The sequence below is a fragment of the Saccopteryx leptura genome, chromosome 6 (genome assembly GCF_036850995.1).
Source record: "Saccopteryx leptura isolate mSacLep1 chromosome 6, mSacLep1_pri_phased_curated, whole genome shotgun sequence".
Taxonomy (NCBI): Eukaryota; Metazoa; Chordata; class Mammalia; order Chiroptera; family Emballonuridae; genus Saccopteryx; species Saccopteryx leptura.
In genome coordinates this window covers 147592088-147609274 of record NC_089508.1, presented here as the reverse complement: position 1 = coordinate 147609274, position 17187 = coordinate 147592088, and the positions used below count along the sequence as shown (strand labels likewise).

At 49.2% G+C, this 17187-nt stretch overlaps 1 protein-coding gene across 1 annotated transcript; it reads left to right on the top strand.

The window, feature by feature from the left end:
* Window positions 1–2835: 2835 nt before the first annotated feature.
* On the top strand, window positions 2836–14183 carry LOC136375822 (RCC1 domain-containing protein 1-like). Its single transcript, XM_066341589.1, is given in 10 exon segments — window positions 2836–3605; window positions 3753–3909; window positions 4344–4666; window positions 4669–5022; window positions 5024–5105; window positions 5183–5305; window positions 7226–7324; window positions 8096–8248; window positions 8792–8821; window positions 9279–14183. Coding segments are annotated over 8 exon segments (1212 nt in total). The 5' UTR covers window positions 2836–3605; window positions 3753–3909; window positions 4344–4447; the 3' UTR covers window positions 9431–14183.
* Window positions 14184–17187: the final 3004 nt, after the last annotated feature.

The window sequence follows — 17187 nt, the reverse complement described above, 5'->3', positions numbered from 1 at the left end:
AGGTTTACCTGGTTTTTTTTCCTCTGTGTATAATGCAGGTTTTGGAGTAGAACTGCGTGGGTTTGAATCCTGGCTTCTCTGGTTACTAGTGTGTAACTTCAAGCAAGTTACTAAATCTCTCCATGCCTCACTTTTTCTTTCTGTGAAGTGGGATGGTTATAGTACCTACCTCATGGAATTGTGTTGAGGAGAATTAAATAAGGAAATATACTTCTCACAAAAATTAGCGGATATTTCAAAATTAATATGAAGTGATAAAATATCCCCTAATTTTTGTGAGCAGTATATATGTAAAAGTACAATGAAGGTGCCTGTCTCCCAGCAATGTGGCCAATTAGTACATATTAGCTATTATTGCTAGTTGTGACCTTGGCTACAGACTCACTTCTCAGCCTCAGTTTCTTCTTCTGCAAAGTAGTCATGACAGTCCCACCTGCATCTTCAGCATGGAGCCGTGGGGAGGATGAAGTCAGTCTAAGTGCTGGGTCAGGGTAAGTGCTCAAATGGTAGGTGTTAGCATCACCGTCACCACCACCCTCATCTCCTAACTTCTAGTTCAGAGCATTGTCCATGGTATTATGTCATCTCCTAGGCCTGGTTAGAATGCTGGAAACCAGTGCAGTTCACACTAGTGCGGGATGGTCTTTGAACATTGCTCAGGGAACTCCTTTGCCCAGGGACATTGCCTAGGGCTGGATTTTGGGGACACGGTGGTAGAGGCTCTGATGGTGCCAGCCTTTCCACCCTTGGCTCCGCAGGCAGAAGATCCTAAAGGAGAAGGCTGTGCCTATGATTGAGGGCTACATGTTCGAGGACCATGAGCTGATCCACCGGGCAGCCATAGAGTGCATGTGTAACTTGGTCATGAGCAAGGAGGTGAGAGTTGATTCAGACAGTCATGTGGGCAGGCATGCAGAAGTGCCTGTGCCTGAGTGGGCTTAGCCCCAGCTGACTTGGTTTCCTCCCTCATCTGGCTACAGGTATAGGACCTCTCTGAAGCCGAGGGCAATGACCGGCTGAAGCTGCTGGTGCTGTACAGTGGGGAGGATGATGAGCTGCTGTGGGGGCCTGGCCATGCTCACCTCCATGCGGCCTTCTCAGTGCAGCCGCATCCCGCAATTGGTCAGTGCCTCTTTTCTGTGGGGGAGGGGAGGGGCCCAGACCCCCAGCATGTTAGTGGTTGGTGGGGAAAGTCCAGGGCGGGTGCGTGTGGCCCCTACCGGGGATTCAGCTTGCTTGTTGCTTGGTGGTCCCACTTTTGTTTCCTACAGCCCACACACTGGCTAGAGATCCTGCAGGCTCTGCTTCTGAGCCCCAACCAGGAGCTGCAGTACCGGGGTGCCGTGGCGGTGCTGAACACGGAGGAGGCCTCACAACAGACCTCCAGCGGCCTGATGGAGAGCGAGGTGCTAGAGATCCTGTCAGGGCTGGCGAAGGGCCAGGAGGGCTCTGTTACAAGGGCAGCCGTGGCTTCCCTGGGGAAAGCAGTGGAATATGAACTCATCAAACCGAACCAGGATGGAGAGTGAAGGGCTCTTTGATGCACACACTGCGCATCGCAGCACAGGGAATGATGATGTGCAGCTCTGGCTGGTAGGGCCTATGCTACTGAGCACTCTGGCCTCTCCTCCTTAGCTGCCCTTTAGTATGTTCTGTCCTGTGTCAGAGGCCATGCTTATAACAGGCCTGCTCTGCCTGCACTGCTTCCAGGCTCAGGCAGCAAGGCTTTTCCTGTACTACTTACTGCTGCAAACCAGCGGGGCTAGTAATTCCAGGCCCTGAGGGAGAACTGCACGGAATTAAGAAAACAGACTCACCAAGAAAAGAGGATGGGATCGGGAGGCCTCAGCAATGCTGATGGCAAGATCAGAGAGAGAAAGCCCCCGGTCTGCTTTATTATATAGCGTAGACAATTAAAGCATTTAAGCCAATATACAAATAAGGAAGTCTTTGATACAAAGCCACTCATCTGAGGCATAAATGGGATTCCTCATAAGAGTGCACCACCCTACATCATGCAACAGTCAAGGGTGTGGGAAAAAGCTTAATTTTAAGAATGGTGTTGAGAAGATCTTAGTATTTTAAGGGTGTGTGGAAGATCTTAGTATTAGAATGGTGTTGAGAAGATTTTAGTATTAGAAGGCTGGAGAAGAGCTTAGTCTTAAACTAAGCCCTAGGCTGTAAGGATTTTGTCAGTTTACAGCCTGTCTCCCACAACTTACTGTAAACCTGGGAAAGGGAAAGGCACCTCCTAACTCAGCCCGATGTTTTCGACATTGGGAAGGGCACATACAGCAGCCTCACCAGCAGTGAGCATCATCCAAATCTGCTAGCAGGACTGCCCCAGATCCTGTAATAAAAGTGTGTTGAACTCAAATGTGTGCCGTCTGTGGCCTGCAGGAGCGCTGGCTGTGGGCCATTTTCTGGAGCAGGAACTGGGCCTGTCAAATACACAAGAGGAGCCAGGACTACAAAGGAATCCCATGGATTCCTCACCCGGTACTGCCAAGTCGCGGCTTAATCCCGTTGGAGGCTCATTGGGTTTAGAATATAGGCTCCTAGATGGTGGCTTTTAAATTTTGTGACTGTATCCAGAGTTGTCAGTGACGCTCAGTCAGTGTTGGGATTGCGGTGGGTGGGTCCACGGGGCCGCTCCTCCCGCGGGTGCGGTGCGGGGTGGGCTGAAGCCCGGGCTCTCCCACCAGCCACTTCCGCTTTGCGGGCCAAGCCCAGTGAAGCTCATTGGCTCAAAAGCTTAGATGACAGTTTTTGAGCCAATGGGAGGTAAGACCGCTGCCCGCCTAGTAAGGCCGCTTCCTTTCCGCTGAGGTCTCGCAAGAGAGTGAGTGAAACGGGTTGGCTGGTGGTACCTCACAGCGGGGTCCCTGCGCTTTACCGTTTGTCTAGGCTCTTTAGCAGAGTCCCGCAAGTGCTTCTTATCTGGACTCCGCGGAGACCTGCGGGGGCTGGGACCATCTCGTCCACCACGCCCATCGGAGGTCCGCCTACTTAGCACCCGAGGCCGCAGTGGCACAGTGTAGGCTTCCCCACCGGCTCCCCGGAGCTTAGACTGGACAGGCCACAGCGGGGACTCGTAGGAACCGAGGTAAGCGGCGCCCTCGTGGGCGATTGGGCCCAGGGCGGCCTGGCAGCCAATGGGCGCCTCACCCGAGTCGCGGGCCTTCCAGCCTTTGCCCCTGGCGGGTCCAGGGCTGGCGACTCCTTCCTGGGCCACCGCTCTGCTCCTCCTCCTTTCCACCGTAGAGACTGCCCATCAGAAGGAGCTACCTGAGTGGGCATAGGGCATAGAGTCAAGATCAAAGTCAAAGGCCTCCTTGAGTTGGGATTGGACACAGAAGGGGTTAGAAACATGAGAATCAAGGAGCTTTGATCTCTAGAGAGGTCCAGGATTTTACTTCAAAGGCTTGAAAATACCTGTAAAATTTTGACCAAGGTGCACATGCTGTTTTGAGGAAGCGCATTGTGTGACCACTAGACTGCCTGTCTCCCCGTTGATGTGTGAGCTCCGCGGGGCAGAAAACCCTCCTCTTCGAGTGCCTGGAGCAGAGGATCAGTCAATACCTGCGGAATGAATAAATTACTAGGTGGGGTTCTGGAGCAACTGTGCTTATACATATCCTGGAGAGCCCAATAAGGACCCAGTCGTACTGATCAACCCAAAGTACTGGATGTAATTAGCTAGTACGGTGTGTTTATGATGGTAGGTGCCAGTGAACCCTTTATGTGCACAGGTTCCAAACATTTCCACAAGATAGGTACAAACATCCCCCTGTCCTACCTCCACTTCTGTGAAACTGAACTGAACTTGGACTTAAGTGAATTAGCTGAGGCCACAGGCCCTGTTAGCAGCAGGAGCAAACATGAGAACCCTGGAGCTGGCTGTAACCGGTAAGGTCTCTCATGGCTCTGCAGCGTTACACTGTTAGGAAGAGCACTGTGCTTGGAATCAGTGGGCCTGGAGCTTAGCTTGTTCCCTCTCTCAGTTCTAAGCTGTGTAACTGTGAGAGTTGCTTTCTCTGGGTTACTTTTTGAAATGGGGATGATTCTATGGCATAATACACCTGACCCTGGGAATTTAGAGCTAAAGAAGCCCAGACCGCAGTCCAATGCCTGAAGAAGAAGAGGGCGCTTAAATCCCTCCGACTCATTTCGTGAACTGCTGAGCTTGCCAAGTCAAAAAGGACAGAGAAATTGCCCCACTCTAGACAGCTCGGGGTCCTCCTAAATCGGGTAGGACTTTAGATAAGGCCCCTGTTCAGTGAACGCTGTGGAATGGCTATTGTCTGCCTCTGTTAGAGGGTGGCACTCTCCTTATCTTACAGGTCAGGCAGCTGCAGTGTCCGTGAAGGGGCCGCCTGCAAGCTCTCAGGTTCCAGACCCTTCGCCTACCAGCCCAGTGGCGGCCAGCAGAGGGCGCTAACAGAGCATGGTCAAGGAGCGCCCCGAGTCCTGGTTTCGCTTCGGTTTCTGCGGCTTCAGGCAGGCGCTTGCCTGCGGCTGCGGGCACCAGGTTCACAACTTCCAGCCGCTGTGCGCGCCCGACAGAGGCAGGGACATCTGCAGCGTCAGCGCCAGCTGGAGCTACACCGCGTTCCTCAGCGGCGAGCGCCCCCTTCCTTCCCACTTTGAGCCTCTCTCCGCACACATGTCCCCCGCCTTCGGCTCAGCCCGTTGTCATCTGCCCTAGGTGCTGGAGGGGTGCATCTGTCACGCTCGGCGGGCGGCGCCGCGGAGGGCTGCCGGAACCTGTGGGCCTCAGAAACACTCTTCGTGGTGTTGCGTGATGGGCGGGGACCCGGGGCCAGGGCCGAGCTGCAGGCCAGGGCGCCAGGCTCAGCTCTGCGCTGGGAGCCCCTCTGGGTCCAGACCGTAATGGCGGAGACCGGGCGGGAAGGCAGAGCGGGCGGTGAGACCCGGGCCGCGCCGCTGCCCCTGCTGCCCTGCGCCCGAGCCTACGTGAGCCCGCGGCCACCCCTCGCCCCGCCTCTGGCCCGGGAGCTGCCGGGCGCGTTGGCTGGAGGTGGGCACAGAGCGCGCGCTGCTGCTGGACTAGGCCGGCCAGATGTACTTCTGAGGCGGGGGTGGTGAGTGTGACCACGGAAGGAAGGGTGGGGAGACCCCCTTGATATACCCAGAGCTGACTAGGGGTTCCCTTGCTCAGGCGTGGACCAGCTGGGCCACAGGACTCTGGAAGCAGAGCTGGAGCCAAGGCTGTTGGAGGTGCTGCAAGGCCTGCCCATGGCTGAGGTGGCCGCCGGGGGCTGGCACTCTGTGTGTGTGAGTGGTGAGTGACCTTACTTCTCCAAAGAAGCTGGGGTCTTGTAGGCTCCAAACCTTCCACCTCTTCTAGTTTTGGTGCAGTGGGTAGGCAGGTCCCCTAAGCTCATCCCACATCGGTCAGTTCAGTTGTCCATGACTCCTGGATGCCTTTCCCGTTGAGCCCCTCTGCTGCCTTCATCACCCACTCACACTTGAACTGTTCTTATATTTTGTTACTGGTCTTACTGTCTCACTACCCTATTCATCTACCTCCACCAGGCCTGTCTTTATATAAAACTCCAGAGGGAAGAATGAAGGGGTGAGGGGCAGCCCAGCCAAGGAGAATGGAGGGAAAGGCTGCAGGTGTCTAGGTGGCCATGATGTGTGGTTCCCAGTGGACACAGGGAGGATGAATGTGGTGAGAGTGAGCCCTGGTGGTGCCATGGGTGGTGACCTGGGACCTGAATGAGGAGTTTCACTTTGGATTGTGAGTCTACAGCCTGGCTGGCGATCCAGGTGCCTGTGATTCCAGGGCTGTCCAGTAGGGCTCGGAGCCACTGATTTTCTCAAGGATCTGCCTCTGGGCCTCTGGCTGCTACTTACATCACCTGGGGCTCTAAACACTCCTATATGTCAGCACTGCCCCCCCCCCCCCCATTTTTATTAATGGGCCTGGGTTGGTGCCAGGCTCTGGAGCTACCGGGATGCAGGGAATAGAGCAGATACTGGAAACAGCTCAGTGGCAATTCTCATACTTAGGGTTCCAGAAGGAATTTGATGCCTTACATTTGGTGTCATGGTTGGAGCCTTGATTCTTCAAACCAGACTTCCTGGATTCAGATCATTGCTCTGCCCCTTGTGGCCTAAAGCTGAGCATTTAACCTCTCTGTGCCTCCAGTTTTCTTGTGAATACAATGAGAACATTGTGTAAAATGGGCTGTGGTCACAGAACCCTCTGCAGGGCTACTCTGAGAATTTTTATTTTTTATTTTTTCAAGAGAGAGACAGACAGACAGGAAGGGGGAGAGAGAGAGAGAGAGAGACAGACAGACAGACAGACAGGAGAAGCATCAATTCGTTGTAGCACCTTAGTTGTCCATTGATTGCTTTCTCATATGTGTCTTAACTAGGGCCTCCAGCCAAGCCAGTGACCCCCTTGCTCGAGCCAGAGACCTTGGGTTCAAGCCAGCACCCATGAGGTCATGTCTATGATCCCACGCTCAAGCCAGCAACCCCACACTAAAGCCATAGAGTGGCCTAGGGGTTTTGAACCCGGGTCCTCCAGAGTCCCAGATTGACGCTTTATCTACTATGTCACCGCCTGGTCAGGTGTGAGAATTGAAAGATTATATTTGAGAAGAGGTTAAACACTGGCACAGATTCAAACACTTGATAATGATTTGCTGCTATTGTTAGTTAATTTTTAGCTCTAGGGCTGTTGCTCCAATATTCAAACTGTAATCATATGAAGTCAAGGAAGGTAGGAGCTTCAAGCAGAGGCCTTCCCCAGGACCAGGGCAGGTGGGGCTGAAGAAAGGGGCGGGACTCTGGGAATTTGAACGAGACCATGGGAGGACGTCAGGGACACATTTCTGAGGGGTGTGTGTGTGTGTGTGTGTGTGTGTGTGTGTGTGTGTGGTGGGAGGAGAGAGGGGCCAGTTTAGCAACAGAGGGAAAGTGACAATTGAGAGGAATGCCCAGCAAGAGACTTCCTTTAAAGAAAAGGGTGATCTGAGGCACTTGGGGGAGGGAGGAGCTGTTAAGACAAGGACACTGCTGGGTCATGAGGGAGGCACTCTCTCCCTGGGGTGCTAACTTGGGCAGGGCAGGCCTTGTGTGTCCCCAGGGAGCTAGTGGGGTATAGTGGAGCTTGGAGAGAAGCAAGGGGCTTAGGAGGGGAGGGAGGTTCACAGCCTGTTTACTGGGCCCCTTGTATCTCTTTCAGAGACTGGGGACATTTATATCTGGGGATGGAATGAATCAGGGCAGCTAGCTCTGCCCAGCAGGAGCCTGGCAGAGGACAGAAAGACAGTCTCAGGGGAAGGTGAGTCTCAACTTTTTTATTTTAATTTAATTTTTCATTGATTTGAGAGAGGCAGAGGAAGGGGGAAAGAGAATAGAGGGAAGGGAGAGAGAGAGAGAGGGAAGCATCACTTCATTGTTCCACTTAGTTGTGTACTCATTTGTGCACTCATTGATTGCTTCTTGTCATGCCCTGACCCGGGATTGAACCCGTGACCTCAGTGTGCCAGGACAATGCTCTGTCCATTGAGCGACCTGGCCAGGATCAAGTCTCACCTTTTTTTATTTTTACTGATTTTAGAAAGACAGAAGGAGAGTACCATTTGTTGGCTGTTCTACTTAGTTTTGCATTCATTGGGTGCTTCCTGTATGTGCCCTGATCAGGGATTGAACCTGAAACCTTGTTGTTTCAGGATGACACTTGAGCTGACTGAGCTAATTGGCCAAGGCTGAGTCTCAACTCCTGACTTTCACACATTTCTGTCATTCCTGACTCCTGGCCATATGCTGGATAGAGAGCTTAGAGTGCTTAGAAGGGACATGTGACATCCTTGAGACCCCAGGACACACCACAGGACTCTGAGCCCCTTACAGCAGGGGCATGGCAGGGTAGATGCCCACACCTGTCTACTCCAGCACTCCCTGGGAATTAGGGGTTGAGAGCATCAGCTTGGAGCTAGAGAGTGTTGTGCTCACAGAGCTGCTGTATTAGTTAATGTATCTGTGTTCAGTGAGTGTTAGCCATCATGTTGTCATCACTCTTACTGCTTTGAAACCACGGGACTGAATGAAGATGGTTCTGAAGTGAAGGGAACAGCCAGAACTGAGGATGGAGCCCCTGCTTCCTTCATAGCCCTGCAGCCCTTCCCAGCTTTACTGGACCTCCCCCTGGGCGCAGGCGCAGTCAAGGCCAGCTGTGGATCCCGGCACACGGCAGTGGTGACGAGTGAGTGTGGCTGGGTGGGCTGGTTCAGGACACAGTGCACCTCGCCCTGTAGCTGGTGGCTGCAGAAACAGGTGGGGCCCCTGAAACACAGCTCATGTAAGTATCTTGGACAGGTGCTAAGAAGCTGCTCACTCAGCAAGTAGAGTCCCAGCCTCCCCGTGGCTGCAGCAGTGGCCAGTAGGCCCCCAAAGTTCTTCCTGGAGGCAGGCTAGTGTTGCCCAGCCCCTGTGTGCGGCACAGACGTGTCCCTGGCCAGCCTCTTTGTCTGACAGCAGGGCCTGCCCTATCCAGCTGCTGAGAGTCCTGAACTCAGTAGCTGTGAGAAGCCATTGGCATACAGGAAGGTGAACTTTTCTTATCTGGATCCATTCCACCCCAAATGTGATAGACAGCTGTTAAGGGACAGAGAGACTGTGTTGTGTTCTGCAAAGCCAATCCCCTGATAATTTACAGTGAGCTGGCTCTGGCTATGGCTGACCGAGCTAGACAAACGTCTGGTCAAACGGCAGTGCTGACAGCCCTGTGCTCTCCTTTCGGTTGCAGGATCGGGGGAGCTCTACACCTGGGGCTGGGGTAAGTCAAGGCTTTGCTTCTGTGATACTTAAATCAAGGGGACAAAAGGCCTGGTAGTGGAGGGACAGTGACAGGAGCCGTGCTGAACTGTGTGAGGTGAGGGCCAGAACTGGAGAGCTTTGTATTCATCCCCTCCCTACAACAGGTCTAGGCACACTCGGGTCAGATGGTATCAGTCCTTCCCTTCTGCCTTTCTGGAAAACTGGTCTGAAGGGAGTGGTAGCCATCATTTATGAAACACCTTCGGTCTGGCAGTGGGCATAGGAGCAGGGACCTGAGAGCAGCTGGCCTGGGGTGACTAGTAGCAGCCACCTCCTGCAGACTCAGGACAGGCCTGGCCTGGGGGCTGGTCTCCTGAATTCACCCCAGATGCCAGTAGAATGGGGGCGTAAGCCCAGCACATGGGCTGGTTTTCTTTCTTGAAGGTGAGATGGTCAAGGGGCTCGTCTCACTGTAGGTAAATACGGACAGCTTGGCCACAGTGACATGACCAGCTGGGATCGGCCCTGCCGTGTGGAATACTTTGTGGATAAGCAACTCCAAGTCATGGCTGTGAGCTGTGGGCCCTGGAACACCTACGTGTATGCAGTGGAGAAAAAGAAGAGCTGAGGTATATGGACAGGGGCACAGAGGAACGCACAGTATAGAGCTGTCTCCTGTGAAACTCCGACCCGGGTCAAGGAAACCATTGCCAGCCGGGCTTCCCCTTAGAGCAGCCTCCTCAGCGTGGTCCTCATGTTAGAAACACCTGGAGACCTTTGGGAATGGGTGCCCAAGGCCAGCATCGCTGACAGCGAAATCAGAACCTCGGTGTGGGTTCTGGGCCCGGCAGAGTTTTAAGCTCCCCTGCTCATCCCCAGTAATTATGCCATAGTGCCAAGATTGGACCCCAGGAGGGGTCATCTTTTGTAATTTGTGTTTCTCTTTTTATTTAGAACTGTACCGCCTCTGTGTACACCCTAATACAACACAGCTCAGGGGGTCTGCTTTCGGGCCCTGGCTGGCTGGCTTGGTGATTAAAGTGTCAATTGGGTGCACCAGAGGTCACAGTCTTAACTCCCAGTCAGGGTGTATAGGAGAAGCAATCTGTGGGTACACAATAAATGGAATAACTAAGTGAAACAATGGGTTGATGCTTCTCTCTCTTATCAGTGGAAAATATTTAATAGAGTGTCTGCTTTTGGACTTAGGTAAGTTGTATCATTCTGTATATGTTTTTTTGTGTCATATTTTCATTCAACATAGCACGATCCATTTGTGTTGTGCCCTGTGGTTTATTCATTTTTGTTATATGGTTTTCCATTGCATGAATATACTTTAGTTATATATTTTTTGTTTTTAAGTGAAAGGAGGGGAGATAGAGAGACTCTCAGATGTGCCCCAATCGGGATCCACCTGGCAACCCCCCACCTGGCAACCCCTATCTGGGGATGATGCTCAAATCAACCGAACCACTGGCTGTTGGAGGGGAAGAGAGAGAAGGAGGAGAGGGAAGGAAAGAGAGCAAATGGTTACTTCTCATGTGTGCCCTGACTGGGGATCAAACCCAGGACATCTGCATTCTGGGCTTATACTCTATTCATTAAACCAACTGACCAGGATCTTGATCTTTTGTTAATGGTCATTTTTTTTCTATTTTTTTATTGAGTTAAACTACACATAAAAAGTTTACCACTTTGACATTTCTAAGTGCACAGTTCAGGGGCATTGAAAACATTCACACTGTTGTACAGCCATCACTACCATCTGTTCCTATAACTCCTTCAGCTTGTGCATCTGAAACCCTCTACCTGTTAAGCAATAACTTCACCTTCTCCCCTCACTCCATCCTCTGGCAACTACCATTCTACTTTATGATTTGACTGCTCTGAGTACCTGATATAAAAGGATTCATACAGTATTTGTCTTTTTCTGATTGACTTTCACTTAGCATAATGTCCTCAAGGTTTATTCACACTGTAGCATGTGTCAGAATTGTCTTCCTTTTCAGGCCTGTGTAATATTCCATTGTAGGTATATATCACATTTTGCTCATCTCCTCCTCAGTCGATGGGCGCATAGGTTGCCCCATGTTTTAGCTAATGTGAATAATGCTGTGATGGGCCTGACCTGTGGTGGTGCAGTGGATAAAGTGTTGACCTGGAATGCAAAAATTGTCAGTTTGAAACCCTGGGCCTGCTGGGTCAAGGTATGTACAAGAAACAACTACTATGAGTTGATGCTTCCTGCATCAACTAGTAGTTTTTAAATAAATAAAATCTTTAAAAAATAATGCTCTTATGAACATGGATGTACAAGTTTATATTTTTCATTTTTTGAAGAGCCTACCTACTGTGCTATTTTGTGGCTGTAAAATTTTATATTCCCTCCCATACTGCACAAGCATTCTAATTTCTCCACATCCTTGTCAACACTTACCTTCTGCTTTTTGACAATAGTCATCCTAATGGGTATGAGGTGGTATCTCATAGTTTTGAGTTGCGTTTCTCTAATGATTAGTGATTTTGAGTGTCTTTACTGTGCTTATTGGCTATTTGTGTATCTTCTTGGACAAATGTCTATTCAAATTCTTAGCTTTTTTTTAGTTGTAAAAAAAAGTCACATAATATGAAATTTAGTATTCTAACCATTTTTGAGTGTGTAGTTTGGTGTTTCTTATTAATTAATTAATTAATTTTCTTCTTTTCTAAGTGAGAGGAGGGGAGATAGACTTCCACATGCACCCGACTGGGGTCCACTTGGTAACCCGCGTCTGAGGCTGACGTTCTGCCCATCTGGGGCCATGCTCACAACTGAGCTACACTGCTTACAAAAATTAGGAGATATTTTATCGCTTCATATTCATTTTGAAATATCCCCTAATTTTTATGAGCAGTATATTTTTAGTGCCTGAGGCAGAGGCTCCATGGAACCATCCTCAGCATGTGGGCTGATACAGTGGAAGCAATCAAGAGCTATGGCTGTGAGGCAGAGTGGAGGGGGGAGAGAAAAGGGAGGCAGAGGGATGGAGCAGCAGAAGGTCACTTCTGTGTGCCCTGACCAGGGATCGAACCTTGGTGTTTCCATGTGACGCTCTAACTGAGCCAACTGGCCAGGGCCCAAATGTTGGCACATTTTATGATACCATTAGAAAAAGGGTCACCAGTGATCCCATCAGGAAAATCTTTTAAGTATAGAGAAAACTGTCATAGTATGGCAGACGTAATTTTTCTAAAAACCCAATTTGTGCTTGGAAGCTCGAATTTTATCACTGGCAACAAATATCGGGTGATTTGCTTAAAGCAGCAGAATTGCCAGACCAAGCTGTGGCGCAGTGGATAGAGCATTGGACTGGTACTCAGAGGACCCAGGTTCAAAACCCCAAGGTCACCAGCTTGAGCACGGGCTCACCAACTTGAGTAGGAGGTTGCTAGCTTGAGTGTGGGATCATAGACATGACCCCATGGTCACTTGCTTGAGCCCAAAGGTGGCTGGTTTGAGCCCAAGGTTACTGGCTTGAGCAAGGGGTCACTCCTGCTTTGCTGTAGCCCCCCCAGTCAAGGCACATGTGAGAAAGCCATCAGTGAACAACTAAGGTGCCACAATAAAGACTTGATGTTTCTCATCTTTCTCTCTTCCTATCTTTGTGTCTCTCTCTGTCTGAAAAATAAAGCAGAATTGCTTTTTTGTTTTTGAGAAAATATCTACCAAATACTCCAAATTCTTTCCTTTATTAAAAGGTTTTATTTATTGATTTTGCAGAGAGAGGATAGGGGAGAGTGAGAAGTATAGTTGCTTCATTTTAGTTGTTCATTGCTTGTCGTATATGCCTTGACCGGGCAAGCTCAAGGTTTCAACCAGTGACCTCAGTGTCCCAGGTCGATCAATGCTCTATCTACTGCGCTACCGTGGGCCAGGCCCCAACTTGCAATATTCAATTTGTCTTGCAGTTGTTATTTTATATAAGAATGACATTTGCTAGGTCAGCTTGCAAATCAAACTGTCAGCACAGTCCCTCTGAGATGGCCCCACAGGGTTCAGTGAGTAGCCGGGGTGCTTATATGCACTTCCTATTCTGTCACATGGACCATTAAAAAAGAAATGTATGCAAGAGTCTAGATGTCACACAGTTGTTCACCTTCACGTTTTATCAAGAACATGCTATGTGAAACTGACTTTTTCACTGAGCTCACAGAGGTGAGGACGGCAGTGCTTACCTGTACAGTTGGGGCCACTGCCATGTGTCACACAAAGGTGCCAGCAACTTTACACACTCTTGTTTCTATAGCATCAGTCAAATGTCAGTACAGTAAAAATCACAAGTATCCTTTTAGCATGATTATAAAGACAGTTTGATGTCATGAGAGTCCTGAGAGGTTCTTGAGGAGCCCAGGTTCCACGGGTCACTGGGAGCACAGCTGGCTCCCAGCATCTCTCGCCTGTGCTGTTGGGGGCCGCTCACACTCACCTGTCTGCCCTGGGGCTGCTGAACCAGGCCCAACTGCTTCACTTACTCCTAAAGCTATCTTCTTAGAAATGGAGTCGATAAGTCTTGGCTCAGTTATGGTATATTTTTCCAAGTGAAAGAAAATAGAGTAATAATAGGAAAAAAAAATTTCTGAGATCAGCAACTCCAGACCTGTATAAAGCTGTTAATTTTGCCATCCTATCTATGTATACGTGCATACACATGCTAATAAGTGACTCCTCATCATTTAAAAAAGATTTTTATAAAATTTATTGGTTTTAAAGAGGGAGAGAGAGGGTAAGGGGCAAGGAGAGAAAGTGGGGGTGGGAGCAGGAAGCAATTTGCAGTAGCTGAGTCCCCCATTCAGTGGGACTCTTCAAGTCTCCAGGCTGCAGCCTGGTGTGGGCACTGGCGGTTGCAGCATCTCGCTCGGGGAGGAAGGGAGGGTAGGCAAAAGGAAGGAGCTGGAGACAGAGATCATCAGCCCTCCTCCTGGGCAGAGCTGGCCCATGGGCTGCCAGTCTAGAAACCCCACGAATTCAAGGCACTGGGGGAACCCTCACAGCCAACCTCAGCCAGCTACTGGCCGTCATGTTCTCATAGGCCAGCCACCCAGCTGTCCACCAGTGAGGGCCACCCTGGGCCCCTGAGCTGCTCCATTCTTCAGCTGCATAGCTCTCAGCTGCCTCCCCCTGCGCAAGTCCAACTCCTCCACGTGGATGCAAATGCCCTTGTCTATCCGGCCACTCTTTGTGAAGCTGTGGGCCATGGAAGGATGCGGTAAGACCAGCACCTGTACAGCAGCTGCGGCACCACCAGAGTGAGGGGAAGTAGCAAAGGCCGAAGAAGGGGCTTGAGCTGGCGATGGTCTCCTAGTGTGTGATCTACAGGATGGGGGGGGGGGAGAGGGATAGAGCACAGGGTGAGGGGAGGAGGCCAAGGAGGGCATGAGTTGCGCACTCGCCGCTGGTGTGCACAGCTGAACATCGCACAGGCCTCCAGCCGGCGGGCCAGGAGCGGTGCAGCAGCAGCACAGAGCCAGTGCACAGCAGAAAGGCAGGAGTAAAGATGCTGGTCAGTAGGCGGTGCACTGCCTCTTCCTGGAAAGCCTTGCGCCTGATGTTTAAAAGCAATATGATCAGTACTGAGATACAGAAAGTTGAAAGCGCAGGAGGGACCAATAGTCCAGGTTTGGCTAAAGGGGCTGGCTTGGATAGTTGTCCCAACACGTCGCCAGCTCTCTCACCCCTGTCCTCTCAAAAAAAAAAAAAAGATTTAAATAAATAAATACCTTATTGGTACTAAATACATAGATTTAAACTCATAAAAGGCATAACCGATACATAAGAAAATGGAACGTTTGCTTCTGATTGTGTGTTCTCACAAATGCTGGTAATTTAAATGTGTACTGATAAAAATATAAATGAAGAGGAAAGGAACTTATATTTCCTTGACAATTTTCTGATACTTTTAATCTGCAAAGGGTGTCCAAATCCCAAAAGATTTAGATATTGGGTAACTATAAGAAGACCTACCTTTTTTAACTTGATCAACTCTAAAAGACAAAGATAATCTGGTGTTCACTGTGCCACTCACCTAACTTTAACTATTGGTTCTATCAGTAGGCCACTTCTAAGGACTGAAGAAACAATCAATGATCAAAATATTTAATGGATGTGTAAGTACATGGAGGAGGACACAAGCAAGTATGAGATTCTGCACAGACAAGCCTTCCTTATTAACAATACAGGGCAGGCTCTGATAAAGCCAAAATGAACAATAGGACCGGTGACATAATCACGAGGGAGGGGACATCATTTCAAAGACAGGCTCAAGAAAGAACAACCAGACATGATGGTTTATTGGCTGTAAAGGACAAGAGTCAGAGGAGGTATCAAAAGTCTCGAGCATAAAAAACTGGCAGACTAATGAACAGTTCAGACAAACTCATAGGAAAGCAGTCATCTCAGACTCTCCACCCTGGTATTTATTGCTCTAACCAACTACCGAGTACTTTTGTTCCTTCTACTTAAACTTTTTAAATGTTGATCAGTTTTTAAATTTAAAACATGCCTCTAAACATTCTCCCCTTTCCCATTTCCACAGCTGCTGCCCTGGCTGAGGTTCACCTGCTACAAAAACACTTTCCTACTTTTCCTGACTCTAGACTTACACACCACACACCGACTCCCTCCAGCACAAGTCTTCCCAATTTAAGAAAACTTTTATTAATAAAAGAGTCTTGTTTAAAATTCTTGTTTTGTTCTAATTTTGGCCACATGAAATCTAAAGTATTTTTTCATGATGTACAAGAGCATTCATTCATAGTTTAAACCTTTTTTGTGTAACTGCCCAGTCTCACCTTTCACACTTGCCTTTCTGGTGTATTATGCTGCAATAATACAGAACATCTCATGGACTCAGACCTGTGTTATGCCCCCAATTAATTACACTGGCTACTTGCACTGCTTGGAAAATTTCCCCCCAGCTTTCTGTCTAGAAAACTTTGCCTCATCAAATGATCCCTACTCTAGGTCTCCCTTTGATTCCACCAAATAAACCTAGACATACTTTCCTATTCCCCCTTCATGCCCTGTGCAGGTTACAGACACACACATACCAAGGACACTGCCACAATGGAAGTAATCGTTAATGTGTCAATTGTTTCTTATAACACCGGAGAGCAACCATAAACAACTTTATCTCACATGGTAAGTCCAGTGCCTAGTGTAGTCAATACTCAATAAACATTTGTCAAGTAAATAAATAAAACGGCCTGGCCTATGGTGGTGCAGTGGATAGGATGTGGACTTGGAGCGGTGAGGCCCCAGGTTTGAAGCCCCTGGGCATGGCTGGTCAATGCACAAGAAACAAACAAGCAATAAACAACCAAACTGAAACAACTGTGAGTTGATACTTCTCACCCCACCTACTTCTGTGTATAAAATCAATAAAAGCTGAAAATAAATAAAACTAACATGAGAAGATGGCATAACAGTATATGTATATAATATAAAAATGTGGGGTTTTAAAATAAATTAGCAAGGACACTAAATACAAAGTTAATATAAATTAATTTTATATCTATATGTTTGCAACAAAAACAAAATATAAAGTAAAAAACCGAAAATACATTAGTGGCCCTGGCCATTTGGCTCAGTGGTAGACCGTTGGCCCGGCATATTGATGTCCTGGGTTTGATTCCTGGTCAGGGCACACAGGAGAAGTGATCATCTGCTTCTCTACCCCTCCCCCTCTCTTTTCTCTATTTTTCTCTTTCTCTCCTGTAGCCATGTCTCAGTTAAAGCAAATTGGCCATGGGTGCTGAGGATGGTTCCATGGCCTCACCTCAGGTGCTAAAAAAAAAAAAGCTAGGTTGCAGAGCAATGGGCCCACATGGGCAGAGCATCCCCTGATAGTGGGCTTGCCGGGTGGTTCCCAGTTAGGGTGCATGTGGGAGTCTGTCTCTGCCTCCCCGCTTCTCACTTAAGAAGAAAAAAATTAAATAAAAATAAAATACTGCCTGGCCAGGCGGTGGTGCAGTGGATAGAGCGTCGAACTGGGATGCGGAGGACCCAGGTTCGAGACCCTGAGGTCGCCAGCTTGAGCACGGGCTCATCTGGTTTGAGCAAAGCCCACCAGCTTGGACCCAAGGTCGCTGGCTCAAGCAAGGGGTTACTCCGTCTGCTGAAGGCCTGCGGTCAAGGCACATATGAGAAAGCAATCAATGAACAACTGAGGTCTCGCAACGAAAAACTGATGATTGATGCTTCTCATCTCTCTTCATTCCTGTCTGTCTGTCCCTGTCTATTCCTCTCTCTGACTCTCTCTCTGTCCCTGTAAAAAACAAACAAAACTATCAGAATATCAAATGTAATGAAAGCTATAAAACATCTCTACACACACTTGTGTAAACATA